At 42.9% G+C, this 16,490-nt stretch overlaps 1 protein-coding gene and 1 non-coding gene across 3 annotated transcripts; one reads left to right on the forward strand and one right to left on the reverse strand.

Annotated features, from left to right (window-relative positions):
• Positions 1-2,175: 2,175 nt before the first annotated feature.
• TRNAK-CUU (transfer RNA lysine (anticodon CUU)) lies at positions 2,176-2,248 on the forward strand. The gene has a single exon. It is a non-coding gene; the product is annotated as a tRNA-Lys (tRNA).
• An 11,822-nt stretch (positions 2,249-14,070) lies between these two features.
• On the reverse strand, positions 14,071-16,051 carry LOC100275752 (uncharacterized). Of its 2 annotated transcripts, none has more exons than NM_001364124.2 (2): positions 15,509-16,030; positions 14,071-15,375 (listed from the first exon to the last, which is right to left on the reverse strand). In NM_001364124.2, exons 1-2 carry the CDS (start codon positions 15,987-15,989, stop codon positions 14,333-14,335), a joined length of 1,524 nt encoding a protein of 507 aa, NP_001351053.1. In that variant the 5' UTR covers positions 15,990-16,030; the 3' UTR covers positions 14,071-14,332. The 2 variants fall into 2 exon arrangements, with proteins under 2 accessions (NP_001351053.1, XP_035815373.1); XM_035959480.1 differs by having other exon boundaries at positions 14,203-15,423; positions 15,509-16,051.
• Positions 16,052-16,490: the final 439 nt, after the last annotated feature.

Below are 16,490 nucleotides of genomic sequence, written 5' to 3' on the forward strand. Positions count from 1 at the left end.
CACAACACATTTATTAGACTCAAGAACAACTTTATATCCATCTCGACATAGCATCGAAGCGCTAACGAGATTCTTCTTGATAGAGGGCACATGCTGCACGCTCTTCAATGGCACCGTCTTTCCCGAAGTAAACTTCAGAATGACCGTACCAACACCAAGAACATGAGCACGCGACCCATTTCCCATCAACAAGGCGCCAGACCTCCCGACCTGATAGGAAGTGAACATAGAGGCATCAGCACACACATGAATGTTTGCACCACTGTCCATCCACCACTCAGGTGAATTACAGACTGAAAGAACAAATGGTAAAGAATTACCATACCCAGATGTTCCTCCTTCAGTTTCAGTGGTTATAACATTAGCTGATTTCTTGTCTTGAGTGAACTTGCGATCAGGGCACTCTCTTGCCCAATGTTGATCACTGCCACAGACAAAGCATCCTCCCTTTCCCTTGTTATTGTTGTTCTTCTTTTTAAACTGTGCTGTATGAACAGGCTTATTTGCATTCTCTTGTTTGTTCTGGTTTTTCTTCTTGTTAAACTTGCGGAAGTTTCTCTTCTACACCACATTAGCAGTAGAGGTCTCCACACCTTTTCCACTGTCCTTTGTTCTAGCCCTTTCCTCAACATCAAGAGTACCAATGAGCTCTTCCACATTGAACTCTTGTCTCTTATGTTTGAGAGAGGTAGCAAAGTCCTTCCAAGAAGGTGGTAACTTGGCGATTATACCGCCAGCCACAAACTTGTCAGGTAAAGGACAAGGAAAAAGTTCGAGTTCCTTAGCTAGTGCCTGAAACTCATGAGCCTGTTCCACTACAGATCGGTTCTCAACCATCTTGTAGTCATACAGCTGCTCCATGAGATACAGCTCGCTACCAGCGTCAGTAACTCCAAACTTTCCAACAAGAGCATCCCACAGCTCTTTCCCCGTGGGAAGGATGATATAGCTTTTCTGGAATTTAGTATCAAATGCGCTAATCACTGCACCTCGAAAGAGGTTGTCTTCAGCCTTAAACTTAGCCTCATCCTCAGGAGGTAAGTTGGCAGGCTTGCCCTCAGCGGCATGAAAACAAGACATTGCAGTTAGCCACAATTCCATTTTAGCTTTCCATATCAAGAAGTTTTTACCATCAAAAGGATCAGGCTTTAGCACAGCAGCAAAACCTCTGACAGAAAAATGCCTAACATTAGGTTTTTGGATTGTTAGAATTATAGGCATTTTCCGTATTATTTTAATTCCATAAATTAACATTATGATGATGACATATAACAAATAATTAACCATGGAAATTGTGATCTCAAATTGATCCATACCAGTATGAATCAAGAGAACATAGAGCATGTGAATAATATAAATATAATAAGTATATAAACATGGTTCATGAATTATTATGGAACAACTAAAAATAAGTAGATAGCAATATAAACAGTATGACGGTAAAACTAAAACAAACAGATATAACATATTATAAAATGGCAGAACAGAAGAGATAAATACAAGACTAGATATAAAACAGCAGAGGTGAATATATGAAACATATGTTATTTGTAGAACGTAAAACAGTAAGGAAATAAACCCATATGCTCTGATGATCCAGATCCTTGTCCAGCTTCCCTTGTCATGTCACCAGGAAGAAGACGTTTTGGGCAGTCGCGTAGACGCTCCCCAAAAACCTAATTGTCGATCCCTCGTGCAAGGTCTCGAACGGCAAGGGCTGCGGAGGCACCTGCCCTCTCGCTTCTCTGTGCGCGCAGAGTCACGAGATGGAAATACCCTCACTCGGCGGCTGAACTCTGAAAGTGTTTCTCGCGTGTACCGAGTGACAGGGGTGCTCCTCTATTTACGTAGAGACAGGGTCACTCGGCTGACCCATTTCCCATCAACAAGGCGCCAGACCTCCCGACCTGGCGTTCAACGGACACACGGGATTGTTTCTCCTGTCGATTTTTTTTCGTTTTGCATTTTGGCACTTCCTCGAGAAAAAAAATCAGGTTTGGATCCTAGAAAGTTTTAATGTCATTTTTGGACCATAATGCTCGGCGCCACAGCCTATGACGCCGAGGTAACACAGCTCGGCGCCATATGCTATGGCGCCGAGGTACGTGCTGCGCTGGCACAACCGGACGCCGTGGCGCCGACGTGTGGCGTCGAGCTCGATTGTGTAACCACAAAGCCCGTCTAGCTCAGTCGGTAGAGCGCAAGGCTCTTAACCTTGTGGTCGTGGGTTCGAGCCCCACGGTGGGCGTTCAATATTTTTTTTGTCTTTGTCACTGATTTGTTTTTTTGTTGTCCAGATTTTTTGTTTATGTCACTGATTTGTCCATCCAGATTTATTTTTTTTTGTTATCCTAGAATTCTTTGCTAGCACTACATTTGTCAATTCAGGCAACACACACAAAAAAACCACTACAGTATTGTTATGAACGTTTCAGCACGTACTTAGCTATACGGGTGGCTATACGATGTGTTCTTGACTGGCTGTCTATCGAGTCCGACCAATTCCTTTTGTTTGACAAACAGCACCAATGCCCCATGCATCGGAAAGTCCGAGTACGACGAAAGAAAATGACATTGGTTAACGCGAAGGTTCAGGAATGGGAAGCCACTAGATAAACCCAACTGATCATCATGACAATTAAATAAAACGCTAACGGCGCCACATATAGGATGCGGACGTGCGGTGAACTAGTCAAGTCAACATATATTAGACCAGAACAATGAACCGCTGCATGCAGCATCTTCCAGAAGACAATTTTTTTTTGTTTTTGTGACTGATTTATCAAAAAAACAAAAAAACTGGATGAGAAATAAATCTGGACGGACAAATCAGCGATATAAACGAAAAATCTGGACAAAAAAAAAACAAATCAGTGACAAAGACAAAAAATATTAAAATGCCCACTGTGGGGCTCGAACCCAAAACCTCAAGGTTAAGAGCCTTGCGCTGTACCGACTAAGCCAGATATGATTTGTGGTTACAAAATCGAGCTCGGTTATAGATCTTGGCGCCGAGCTTGGTGCCACGTCGGCGCCACGACGTCCGGTTGTGCCAGCGCAACACGTACCTCGGCGTCATAGCCTAGGCTATGGCGCCGAGCAAAGGGTCTAAAAAAATTTTCTAGGGTTCAAACGTGATTTTTTTCCGAGAAAGTGCCAAAATGCAAAAAATTCGGCTTCTCCTGCTGGCTTGCTGGCTGGGAAAATGGTTTAGCGGCGATGGGCTTGTTTCTCGAAAACAGTTCGGCAAATAGGATAACAGGAGAAAGGAGGGGTTATTTAGAAAAAACACAAGATTACTAGGTGGTATTACGATTAGCCTTTGTTTATGTATCTAAAAGTTGCTAAAGCGTTTTAGCATGTTTACACGGGAGAACCCTTTTACACATGATACATTGCCATATATATGGTGGGGGTATTGGGAGCCCTGTGCTTCTAATAGAATGCAGGAAGCCCCAGCCACTCCCTTCCACCACCTGGCTGCTAGCCTCCCTCCCGCATTCGTCCCATTCCTTACGTGCGTGCATTTTGAAATTAGGAATTGTATCTGTTAACTGCTGCATGCATGCAAATAAAAAAATCTGATTTTAATGCTTTATTCTGTTCATAATATAGGAACTCTATAACAGTCATGTAGTTAAGCTCGTTAAAAACATTTTATGATATATATTAATATTAATTATGTTACACGGTGTAGATATTTATACAATACGTAAGTTGCGTAGAAAATCAATTTTCTGTTGCATGTGCACAAATTTAGGATAGCAAGAATGTACGTTGAGAGGAAATGAATTGACATGTATGGAAACAAAAAATCCGATTTAAATTCTTTATTTCCCCCATAAATATAGAATCTCTCCAACAGCAATGCAGCTAGGCTCGTTGGAACTAGTTTATAAAATATATTGATACTAATTATACTACATGGTGTAGATATTTATGCATTGTGGTACACTGCGTAAAAATTTGTTTCCTACTGCATACACACAAATTTAGGATGACAAGAATGTACGTTGAAAGGAAATGGATTGACATGCATGGAAAAAATCTGATTTAAATGCTTTATTTCGTCGATAAAAGTAGGATCTCTACAACAACCATGTAGCTAGGATCGTTGGAACCAGTTTATGACATATACTGATACTAATTATGCTACACGGTATAGATATTTGTGTAGTGTGGCACACCGCGTAAAAAATATGTTTCCTACTGCATGCACACAAATTTAGGATGTTAAGAATGTGCGTTGAAAGAAAATTGGATTAGCATGCATGAAAACAAAAAAAATCAGATTTAAATGCTTAATTTTCTCCATAAATATAGGATCTTTTTAACATCCATACATCTAGACTTGTTTAGAACGAGTTTATGATATATACTAAGACTAAGGCCCTATTCCAATCCTACGAGATAAACTTTAGCAACTATTTTTAGCTACTTTTAGCTATTTGGTGATCTAAACAGGAGAGCTAATATTGGTGTGATAAAATTTAGCTCCTATTATCTCATAAGCTACTCAAAGGGTGCTAAAATGAGCTAAATGTGGCCAGGGAACCCATTTTCCATCCCATACCCTCCAACCCCTTCTCTCTCTGCATTCGTTTCTGTCCACCGCGGCCACCATTTTTTCAACACCGTGGCCACCATTTCGTTTTAGGCATTCGTAGGACCGCAGGGACCAAATCTCTGCACCGTCTCCCTCTCTCTCCGCATCCTCCATCGACGTTCCTCATCTGCCGCCATTCTGCATTCGCAGGCATCTCTCACATCTGTCGTCGTTCCTCATCTCCCCATGGACGACTTTTAGATTTGAGCTACCATTCCAACCGCCAACATTTCAGCGCATCAGCCTTCTGATCTGAGTGAGCGCCCTCTGTTCCCCATGGATGGCTTTGGTCATGATGGGTTTGGTGATGATGGCTTGAGGGATTTGTTCCCACGGTCGGATCAAACTGTCTGCCTTGGTGGATACGACTTATTCTCCCAGAGCGAGTCAAGCATCCCCCATGGTGATCCCCATGACTTTCAGGCACTGGATCTCAATTCACAGGTGCAAGAGTTCCCAGATCTGTTAATGTATACAGGTATCATCGAAGGCAGTGGCGCTCGAGTCACTGGAGGAGGGCGGGCCTTTAGTGCTGCCGGATTGCGCGCTCCACGCCAGGGCACCCATGGAGGAGGGTGGACCGTGAGTGCCGTCGGGTTGCGCGCGCCTCGCAACAACACCCGAGGTGGAGGCCGTGGTCGATCCATGTCCGCTAGGGCTGACAGCGGGAGAGCTCGTGCAGGAACCATGGGTGCTGCTGGCGGCACTAGTTCGTGTGGATCTATGGTCTCCGGTGTTGTAGGTCGTGGCAGCCGATCCATGTCTGCTGGTGCTGCAAGCGTTGGAGGCGTGGGTCATGGTGGTCGATGGGTAGCGACGAGTGGCGGGGCTCAAGATGTTGTGGGAGAAGAAACCATCAACCTTGATGGCGAACAAGAAGGCGCTGACGAAGGTTTTGCACCGGACCCCAAGGTAATCATGCAAGGATGAGTCTGTTTTCATATTTGCTAAATGATGTTGCATGGTATTTAGTACTGAAATTAGATGCATATTATTGTGTTTCCAAAACTAGATGAAAAATTCCAAGGCAAATTGGTCAGAACCCAATACCAAGGTTTTTTTGTGAGTTGTGGGTAGAACAAATTAGAGCTGGAAATTGTTGCAAAGGGACAATGTCAAGAAGATGTTATAACATATGGGCAGATAAGTATTACATTAGTACTGGTCTTAAGCATGACAAGACTTAGCTCAAGAACAGAAGAGATCAACTGAAGGGTCTATATGGCTACTGGTTGCAATTGAATAAGCGATCTGGTTGGGGAAAAATCCCGATGGCACTGTTGATGCACCTGGCTGGTGGTGGAGGCAAAACACAAAGGTATAGTACCGATTCATTTTCCTGCCATTTGGTTTGTGTATATGGAATCCTCACTTCATATTTCTTATTGTCCTTTTTCAGACTCCAGAATGGAAGAAGCTAAAATATGGTTCACCAGACTACATAGATGAGCTAGAGGAAATGTTCCAGGATATTGTTGTAGATGGGTCCAGCTCCTACATTCCAGAGCAAGAATTTAACGAACAAGGCACAACAGAAGTTGATGAAGTCGAAGATGAGGCAACACAAGGCATGGAGGATGAGCTTAGTCCCATGAGTACTAGCACTCGTAAGCGGTTAAGTAGCACTAGATCGACTACTTCAAGTCCTGGTAAGAAAGCAAAGACCCCATGGTAAAGATGATGAAGGAATGGGTGGAAAGATGGTCCAATGTTGAAGCAGAAAATTCCAAGGTCTTGAGGCAAGTTCTGGAAGAGAAGAAACTAGCTCAAGAAGAGAAGAAACTAGCTCAAGAAGAGAAGAAACAAGCTAAGGAAGACAAGAGGCAAGCTAAGGAAGCGATGAAGCAAGCTATGGAAGAGATGAAGCAAGCTAAGGAGCAAGCTCTGGCTGCTAAAATTAAGATGTGCCAGGATATGGCCTTAGAGTGTGGGGCATCTCCTCACAGCATAGAGTTTTTTGCATGTGCTACAATAGTTAGGGATGAATACAATCGTGAGTTCTTTTGCAATATACCAACTCCAGAAGCAAGGCTGGTTTTCTTGAAGAGATGGTGCCAGATGAATAATATGTATTAGTGCATTTTCAACATATTTGTTCAAGAGATGGTGCTAGTTGAATAACGTGGCAGTCTAAGACTATGTAATGCATGTGGTAGACTTATTATTGTTATTTGTGAACCTGTTTTTTTGTTTGGGAACCTGTTTGTTTTGTTGTATCTGTGATAATGTGGCAGGCTGCTTTGTTTTGTCTGTTTAGTTCAATAATTTGGCAGTCTATTTTGTTGAAGAGATGGTGCTAGTTGAATAACGTGGCTCTTAATCTGTTATTGTGATTACTATGATTATTGTGGTTGTTACTATGATATTACTAATGATTATTTTTGTATCTTCTAAAATAGGATGGTGATTCTAATGGGAGTTCATCAATTGAATCTTCGTCTAAGAGTTCATCAACTGAAAGTTCAAGTGATGGTTTAATCGAGACCTTGTTACTTCAGAGTCAAAAGAGAAACCGACAGATGATGATGATGGTCTCCTTTATTGGTATGTACTCTGCCAATTACATGTGTAAAGCTCCAAGGAGGACAGCCACTGTTACTGGGTTTCAATGGGTTCAAGAAACACTAGAAAATGGCATAGCCTGTTTCAACATGTTTAGGATGAGTGCCACATTATTTTATCGGCTTCATGATTCATTGGTGGATTCCTACGGATTGAAGTCAACATGTAATTTGTCATCTGTAGAGACTTTAGGGATTTTCCTATGGATGGTGTGTGCACCACAGTCAGTTAGGCAAGCTGAGAATCATTTCATGAGATCAACGTCGACAATAAGCCCACATTTCATAAAGTCTTGAATTGTCTTGTTAAGCTAGCAACAGATAGTATTAAGCCATTGGATCCTGAATTTCAAACAGTACATCCTACATTGGCCCAACGTCGGTTTGCTCCATTTTTCAACAATTGTATTAGAGCAATAGATGGTACCCATGTACCTGTTGTGGTGCCAACAAGTAAGGTGATACAACATACGGGAAGACATGGATATAGTACACAGAATGTTCTGGCAATTTATGACTTCGACATGAGATTTACCTTTGTTGTAATGAGCTAGCCTGGTTCTGTGCATGATATGAGAGTGTTCAACTCTACCATCACCAAATATGGAGACAAGTTTCCACATCCACCTCCAGGTAAACCTATCTCGGACAAAAGTATTACTAAATTTGATTACTTGTACTCCTATTTGACATAAATGCATTTTTTGTAGGGAAGTTTTACCTAGTTGACTCGGGTTACCCTAACCGTCTGGGTTACCTTGCACCGTACAAGGGAACAAAGTACCACCTGCCAGAGTTTCAAAGCGGCCCAATGCCACAAGGTATAAAAGAAACCTTTAATTATGCACATTCGTCACTTAGAAATGTCATTGAGAGGGCTTTTGGAGTATTGAAAATGAAGTGGAGGATTCTATTGGATTTGCCAAGTTATCCAATGCATAAGCAAAGCGAAATCATTATAGCATGCATGGCAATTCACAACTTCATCAGGGAAAGTGCCCTAGAAGATAGTGATTTTGATTTTTGTGATAGACATGAAAATGTTGTACCAATGTCCACCATGCTAAGGACAGACATCAATATGAACGCATTCTGTGATGAAATCGCAAATGGTTTATTCAACAGATCATAGATTATGTGTATGAACTACGACAAGTCTATACTATATTTAAAGCACCAGTTTCAACGGTCGTCATGCGTCATTTTTTTACAAATAACCCCTCACAGCTATTTCAAATTAATCCGCTACACGTCTATAGATACCAAACGACGCCCGACACGGGCTAGATGCACGCGGGCCACAACTATAGCACAGACACATCATGCCGGCCTGCTAACTGTGTCGGGCTAGCCCGTCGATCCATTTAATTAAATCAGTGTAACGACGTCTGACACGGGCTAGATGCACGCGGGCCACAACTATGTCACATGCACGTCATGCCAGCCTGCTAACTGTGTCGGGCCAGCCCGTTAGCCCGTCGATCCATTTAATTAAATCAGCGTAAAATGTTAAAAAACGGTGCAGGAGGTGGGGTTCGAACCCATGCCCTGATAGAAGAAGGGCGGGAGACACTGGGTGAAACTATCTAACCAGTAGAACATCACGCTAAGATGTTTTTAATATTGAATATAAATTGCATATAGGTATATACGTTTTTTTGTAAAATATAAAAATAATCGTGTCCGCCCGGCCAGCACTGCGGGCCGAGGTTACAGCCCAAGCACGACACGACGTTCTTGGCTCTTGTAAGCATTATGTCGTTTCTGATACCACATTGGCGCAATGGACTACATGGTGTTTGAGATTGCTGAATTGGATGGAGCAGCAATGATTTGTCATACTAACATCAAAATGAAAGGTTATTTGTTGGTTTTAAACGTTAGTAATTGCTACGAAGTAGCATAATTTATATGGAGCACATCCAGTTTTTATTGATGTCTGACTTTAGCAATCACTACATATTTTGATCTATCTTTTTTATAAGTTTGACTTCATGGGACTTATTTTAGAAACTTGATCTCACAAACTTTCTCTTATTTGGTCTCTATATGATGGAATTATGTCATTTTATAATCTCTGTTCATTTAGTCAATCGTTGTGAACTCTCTTCTAATAGCTCACTTCATTAGTCGTGTTGTGCCAACAAGTAAGGTGATACAACATACGGGAAGACATGGATATAGTACACAGAATGTTCTGGCAATTTGTGACTTCGACATGAGATTTACCTTTGTTGTAATGAGCTAGCCTGGTTCTGTGCATGATATGAGAGTGTTCAACTCTACCATCACCAAATATGGAGACAAGTTTCCACATCCACCTCCAGGTAAACCTATCTCGGACAAAAATATTACTAAATTTGATTACTTGTACTCCTATTTGACATAAATGCATTTTTTGTAGGGAAGTTTTACCTAGTTGACTCGGGTTACCCTAACCGTCTGGGTTACCTTGTACCGTACAAGGGAACAAAGTACCACCTGCCAGAGTTTCAAAGCGGCCCAATGCCACAAGGTATAAAAGAAACCTTTAATTATGCACATTCGTCACTTAGAAATGTCATTGAGAGGGCTTTTGGAGTATTGAAAATGAAGTGGAGGATTCTATTGGATTTGCCAAGTTATCCAATGCATAAGCAAAGCGAAATCATTATAGCATGCATGGCAATTCACAACTTCATCAGGGAAAGTGCCCTAGAAGATAGTGATTTTGATTTTTGTGATAGACATGAAAATGTTGTACCAATGTCCACCATGCTAAGGACAGACATCAATATGAACGCATTCTGTGATGAAATCGCAAATGGTTTATTCAACAGATCATAGATTATGTGTATGAACTACGACAAGTTTATTGTAAGGCACTGTTTAACTATCTTTAATTGTATGGTTGTATTTGAGAAAAAATATTGTAAAACCTTTATATTGTAAGACAATTATATCTGACAAAAAAATGAGAGCTTGCACTGGGCAGTGGCACTGTGTATCCAACAATATGAGCTTGCACTATGTATCCAACGATATGAGCTTGCACTGTGCATTCAACAATATGACGATGTAGCATTAGGGGTATGAGTGTCTTTTTATTTCAATGTGCTAAACTTTATCAGAGTGGTCCAAACACCCTCAAGGAGCTAAACTTTAGCACTTCAATTGATATGGCTAAAGTTTAGCAAGAAGCTAAAGTTTATCTCGTGGGATTGAAACATGGCCTAATTATAGTACACGGTGAAGATATTTATGCAATGCGATACACTATGTACACAATCTGTTTTCAGTTGCATGCCCACAAATTTAGGATGACAAAAATGTGAGTTTAAAGAAAATGGATTGGCATGCATGGAAACAAAAATCTAATTTTCAATTCTTTATTTCGTCCATAAATATAGGATCTCTCCAACCGCCATGCAGTTAGACTCGTTAGAACTAGTTTATAATATATACTAATAGTAATTATTACATGTGGAAGTTATTTATGTATTATGATACACTACGTAAAAATCAACAAACGTTTACATAAAATGTGAATAGAAATATCATAAATATACAAAAGATGGAAGGAGAGCCATGAACTAACAATGTATCATAAAAACCTAGTAACATTGGCATAAATATGTATACAAAATCACATAAAAACAGGACCGTCGATCCACTATCGCTCGCGTCTAGGGAAGTCCGTCATCGTCGCTCGCGCCTAGGGAAGGTCGGCGTCTTCGTCGGAGGTGGGACGCCAACGAGCACCACTCTGGGGCGCGCGCCTCCGAGGATCCAATGTCGCACGCGCGCATCTGGGATCCGTCGCCGCGTGCGCGCCTCACAGATCCGCCGCCACCGCGCTCCACCGCCACTGCTGAAGACTACCACGCCTCGTGCAACCGCCGTCGCCACTGGGCCTAGGGTGCGCCGCCGCTGCTCGTCCGCTTCGGGAGCGTCGCTCGATCCCGGGGGAGCGCCCTGCCGGTTGCCTTCCTTTGGGCGCCACCGCCGCTCGCACGCCCGAGCAAACCACAGTCGCCGCTCACTCGCCCAAGAAAACCGCCGCCCCACTAAAACCTAATCTCTGGTGGCCTGGGGGTGTTTTATAGCCAACCGAACCTAGTGCGGCTGAACCGGATGTCACTGTTGAGCCAGGGCTTTCTCTAGTTATTGAAAGTCCATGAGTCCAAATCTAAAATATATATATGGTAGCTTGATTTTGGCGAGATACATGACCTATCTCAAATCCACCCGTTTATTTGCATTTTCCTAGCTATAGAGTACCATTGGTTGTTATATTACAGGTGGGCTAACAATTAGCCCCTCGATTAGCTGATTTGTTTGGATAGACACAGGTTAAAGTATAATTGCTAATAATCAGCCCTTGCAATCTAAACGGGCCCTAGAAAGTGCTGCTGGTTCTTCAAACCTCTATCCATAGAAGCATTAGACTATTATTTTGTCTTTGTTTGAGCGAAAGGGAAGGATCGGCAAAGGCCGTAGGTGGCTCAAGCGTATACATATGTGAAACCATATGGGAAGGATCCGCGCACCTGGCTACGTGAGGCATGTCAACAATGTGAAACCATAGCTGCTTCCAATTTGATTGAAAATTGTAAAACCATTATTTAAGAGGGGTTTCCGAAAAAAGTCTCCTTGAAAATGTTTAGAAAGTGGTTTCCAGAAACTTCTTTTGAAAATACACTAGGAAAAAGTTTTACAAAAGATTTTTCAGATAACATTCTTTAACGGGGTGTTTGGTTTTTATAGACTAATTTTTAGCCTCTCTATTTTATTCTATTTTAGTCCCTAAATTAATAAATATAGAAACTAAAACTATATTATAGTTTTCGTATTTGGTAATTTAGGAACTAAAATTGAATAAAATGGAGAGACTAAAAATTAGTCTTTAAAACCAGATATTCTCTATTATTTTTGTAGAAACTTTTTTTATTAAAAAGTCTTTTACTATTTTTAGAGTATTTTTTTTATTTCTCTATGAGACACATGCGCTACTTGTGCGTGCGGATACGAGTCATTTGCCCGCATGAAGGTGCCTAAATTATAGAATCGCATATAGCAGCACCATGTCAAAGGGATGATGGCACCATGTCCAGGAGAACCTGGCCTAAATCGTGTCATTATGGCCAGCCTAAGGGCAAGTATAGACCGTGGATATGTTTTTTATGTATAAGAAATATTTTGTACTATGAGCTTAAATACGGTTAAGAGATAATATAGATCTATTTGGTTTAATAAGAAAACCTTTATACCACGTTTGGATATAGATATTGGAGCACAAAATTAGAAATTGTAATCAACTTTACTAAATTCTGTTGTTTGGCTGCACATGGAATTAAGATTTGGAATCAGAGGCTCAATTTTCTAGAAATAGACTATAACTAGAAACACCCTCTCACAATATAAAGCCTCACCCCTCGTACTGCGTAGAATTAGACCGCATAATTTCAAACTTTAATTCAGTGACATCCGAATAATAGAATTGGATTAACATCTCATTTCAATACCTTGGTTGATTGGTATTCAACCTAATTCAATTCCAACCTCTCTAATATCGACATCTAAATGGAGCATTAGTCTTTACCTTTTAGTCTCTAAGGGTGTGGTTGGTTTGCAATGACGGGATGGTGACCGGACGATACGAGATAAGAGCATCTCCAACAACAAACCCTAAAATAGAGTCCTAAAATTTGAATAGAATCGTATTTAGAATATTTAGGGTCTCAAAAGAATCGTTTACTCCAACAGTCAATCTTTAAATAATGCTATTTAGGAAATAAATCATGTTGTTAGGAAATAAATTGTTGATGATAGGACCCGAGAGATCTAGCCCTATAATTATTTGATGAAATTTTATAAAATAGGGCCGCTGTTGAAAGGATGTTTTATGGTTTTGAGCCATATATTTAAAATAGGACTATATTTAGAGCCTCTCTTGAAGATACTCTAAGACGATCTCTTAGATATGATTCAATGTCAGAGATTGCGATAGGACACAGAGGATGCCCAAAGACATGACTGTCTCAGCTATCCTGCAACCAAACACAGCCTAAATTGCCAACCACACTATCTCTGTATTGTTTAATTAATCTTTCAAAAAGCCCTATATTAATAAGGTGTTTGGTTTGAAGAATGAGCTAGTCCATTATCTTCTCACTCCTCATTTTTTTGTTTTGTTTGTAGATTAAAATGATTTGATCCATCACCATCTCATTTCTCATAATTAGTTAGTTAGTACTAATATGACGAATAATAGAGTCATCCCACTAATGCCTTGTTCGGTTACAAGGGAATAAATCCCACCATGGATTTAATCTGGATCTAGATTGGGTGAATCCATATGTCACATCCAATCCCATGGTGAAATTAAATCCATCATTTAATCCATGTATCTCTTAAAGTAGCTATTCTTTTGATCCATGGATTCTAATATAAACTTGAGGAATAAGTTTATAGTTTTGTTCCATACCTAATGAGCTATGGATAAAATCCATGTCTTTCATAGTTTAAAAAATTCCCAAACCCTTGGGTTATAATCTATGATGAATTTAACCGAATAAAAAATTTGAGTAGGCTTGGATTATTTTGGGACATGAATTGTGGCATGGATTTAATTCCAATCCATACTAATCCAGAGCTGGATTGGTGTAAACGAACAAAGCCTAAGGGTTTGTTTGGGTACTCTAGTATTCAATCCAATACACATGGATTGAGATGTGTTGAGGGGATTGGAGTGTAAAGTAAACTAATTTACACCTCAATTCATGTGTATTGGATTGAATACTATAGTATATCTAAACATAGCCTAATTTTGATAAATGGATTCATGATGCACCATCTCATTTTAGTTTGAGTGATTCTTGAAACCAAACACACCTGCCCTATTCCTCAACAGTGAATTCATCGTTATCTGTTGAACTTTATTGCTTTATTACATTTATATATATATATATATATATATATATATATATATATATATATATATATATATATATATATATATATATATATATATATATATATATAATCAATCATCAGTTCGCTTACACAGTCGTATTGCGCGTTCGGACCATGATACGCCTTACAACGCATCAATAAGTTGCAATACATGTACATGTAGATATCGTACACATCAATAAATTGACAGCTGATCCCTCCGTTGTTCGCTTTAGCCCCGTTTCCTCATCGAGGCGACGACAGCCGCCATCGAGATGGCGGCCACGGACGAGGCCCAGATCACGCCGGGGCGGTTGCGGACGAAGAAGCTGGCCATCCTCTTGTCGTGGTACTCTCTCACCTTGTCGATCTCCCGGTCCATGGCCATGTACACGGACGGGTACATGGCACGGCTGTCGATGTTCTTGATGAGCTCGTGCACCTCCTGCCCGCCGCGGACCACGCCGGCGCGGCGGAGGATCCGCACGTCGGCCGCGTCCTCGACGATCTCGTTCATCATCTGGAAGTAGCGCGTGATCGGCTTGCTCTGCTCCTCGTCGTACTCCAGCACCAGGAGGTTCCGGGCCACCGTGGCCAGCTTGAAGTCGTACACCAGGGCCGGCAGCCACAGCGTCGGCTGCGCGAACTCGATCTCGGCGCGGCCGTTCTCGGAGGCCTGGAGACGGACCCCGGACCGCCAGAGATCCCTCGCCGTCGGCATGCGAGACGGCCTGCCGATGCCGCCGCTCCCGCCCTTGCCGTGCGACGACGGCTTCACCACGCTCATGTGCAGGCAGTCCAGGAGCGTGCGCTTCGCCGCCATCTCCTTGTTGGCCACGACGTCCTTGAACGGGCTGTCCGGGGCGGGCTTCTTGGTGGCGAAGGGCGAGTAGTACCAGCAGAAGCGGTGGATGACGTCGGCGAGGTTCTGCGCCGTCACCTCCTGCTTGTACTCGCGTCCCATGGCTTTCTTGACGTCCCTGAAATCGTGTTGCTCGACGGTCTCCTTGATGACGGCCTCGATGTGGCCTGCCACATCGAGCAGGTCCTGCAGCCAGAGTAGCTGGTTCTCGAGCTTGACCACGTCCGCGACCATCTCGAGCATGTGGCGCGACCTGAAGCTCTGGTCGACGGAGTCGCGGTCGGCGTTGCTGCTGCTGATCGCTTCGTTGAGCTTTGGCAGGAAGCCGACGACGAGGAAGATGCCGTCGAGCACGCGCATCATCTTATCGTCCCAGCCAGTTTCGTCGGCGGCATCTCCTCCCGTTTCTCCAGCTGCGTGTAGGGCGGAGTAGAGATGAAGAGATACACACGATCGACTAGCTAGGGAAGATCGATGAGCAATAAGTATTGGACTCGCATGGCATGACGATAGACGTATATGGTTGGGCTTGGGCGACATACATACCAGTACCAGTACCACGACCACCACCATGGACGACGGCGGTTTCTGGGTGCATTTTGGAGTGGCATTTCTTGGCGAGAGCCAGGAGTAGGATTTTGGCGCTCTGCATCTGGTCGTCGTCTTCGTGACGGCCCGTGACGGCCTCGTAGACGAGCGCGGCCTTCACCCGCAAGCTTTTGCGCCGGTCGATGAAGCTCCGCTCATCGTGCGTGAAGAAGACGCTCGCGGGTTCGAACTCCGCCGGGTGCTGCGCGCGTAACCGCTCGTACATCGTGGACCTGAGCATCGACTCGTACGGTGGCGCCGACGACACGCCACCGGGGCGTAGCTTGGTCGGTTCGCCGGCCGGCTGCTTCTTGTTAGTCTCCGTGGAGGTCGGTTCGCCGGCCGGCTGCTTCTTGTTAGTCTCCGTGGAGGTCGGTTCGCCGGTCGGCTGCTTCTTGTTAGTCTCCGTGGAGGTCGGTTCGCCGGTGGTTCCGTTCATTTTCGCGTTATTTCGGATGGTGACGTTTCAGAACTGGTGGGTGGGTGGGTGGCTGACTGGCTGGCCGATGGGGTTTGATTTTATAGGTCTGGCTCGCGAGGGCCAGGGGCCGGTGAGGACAATGCCACTCTTTCTGAATTTGCCAGTAATCTCCCTTGCTTGGCGTGGATGCGTGATTAGAGGAAGGCAAGCGCTGCAAGCAGCTTACGTGACATGGAGGGTGGTCTGTTCGAAAACGTACAGAGATATGCACACGTTCCAAACAAACAGTGTCTTGATAGAATCGAAGATCGGAGTGACGCGCAGGTTCAGACAGACCTGAAAATATATGGTATGATGAAACAAACATGCACGAAGTATTTCTTCTATAATTTGGTCCAGCGTATTTAATTTCTTCGTTGCCAGCTTTAGTCAAGTTAAACATATATTTAATCCACCCAAAATAAATCTAATGGTTTGGTACCGGCCTGGCTGTTAAGGAATCCAGGTTGGACAAACACG

This window comes from Zea mays, chromosome 6, assembly GCF_902167145.1.
Source record: "Zea mays cultivar B73 chromosome 6, Zm-B73-REFERENCE-NAM-5.0, whole genome shotgun sequence".
Taxonomy (NCBI): Eukaryota; Viridiplantae; Streptophyta; class Magnoliopsida; order Poales; family Poaceae; genus Zea; species Zea mays.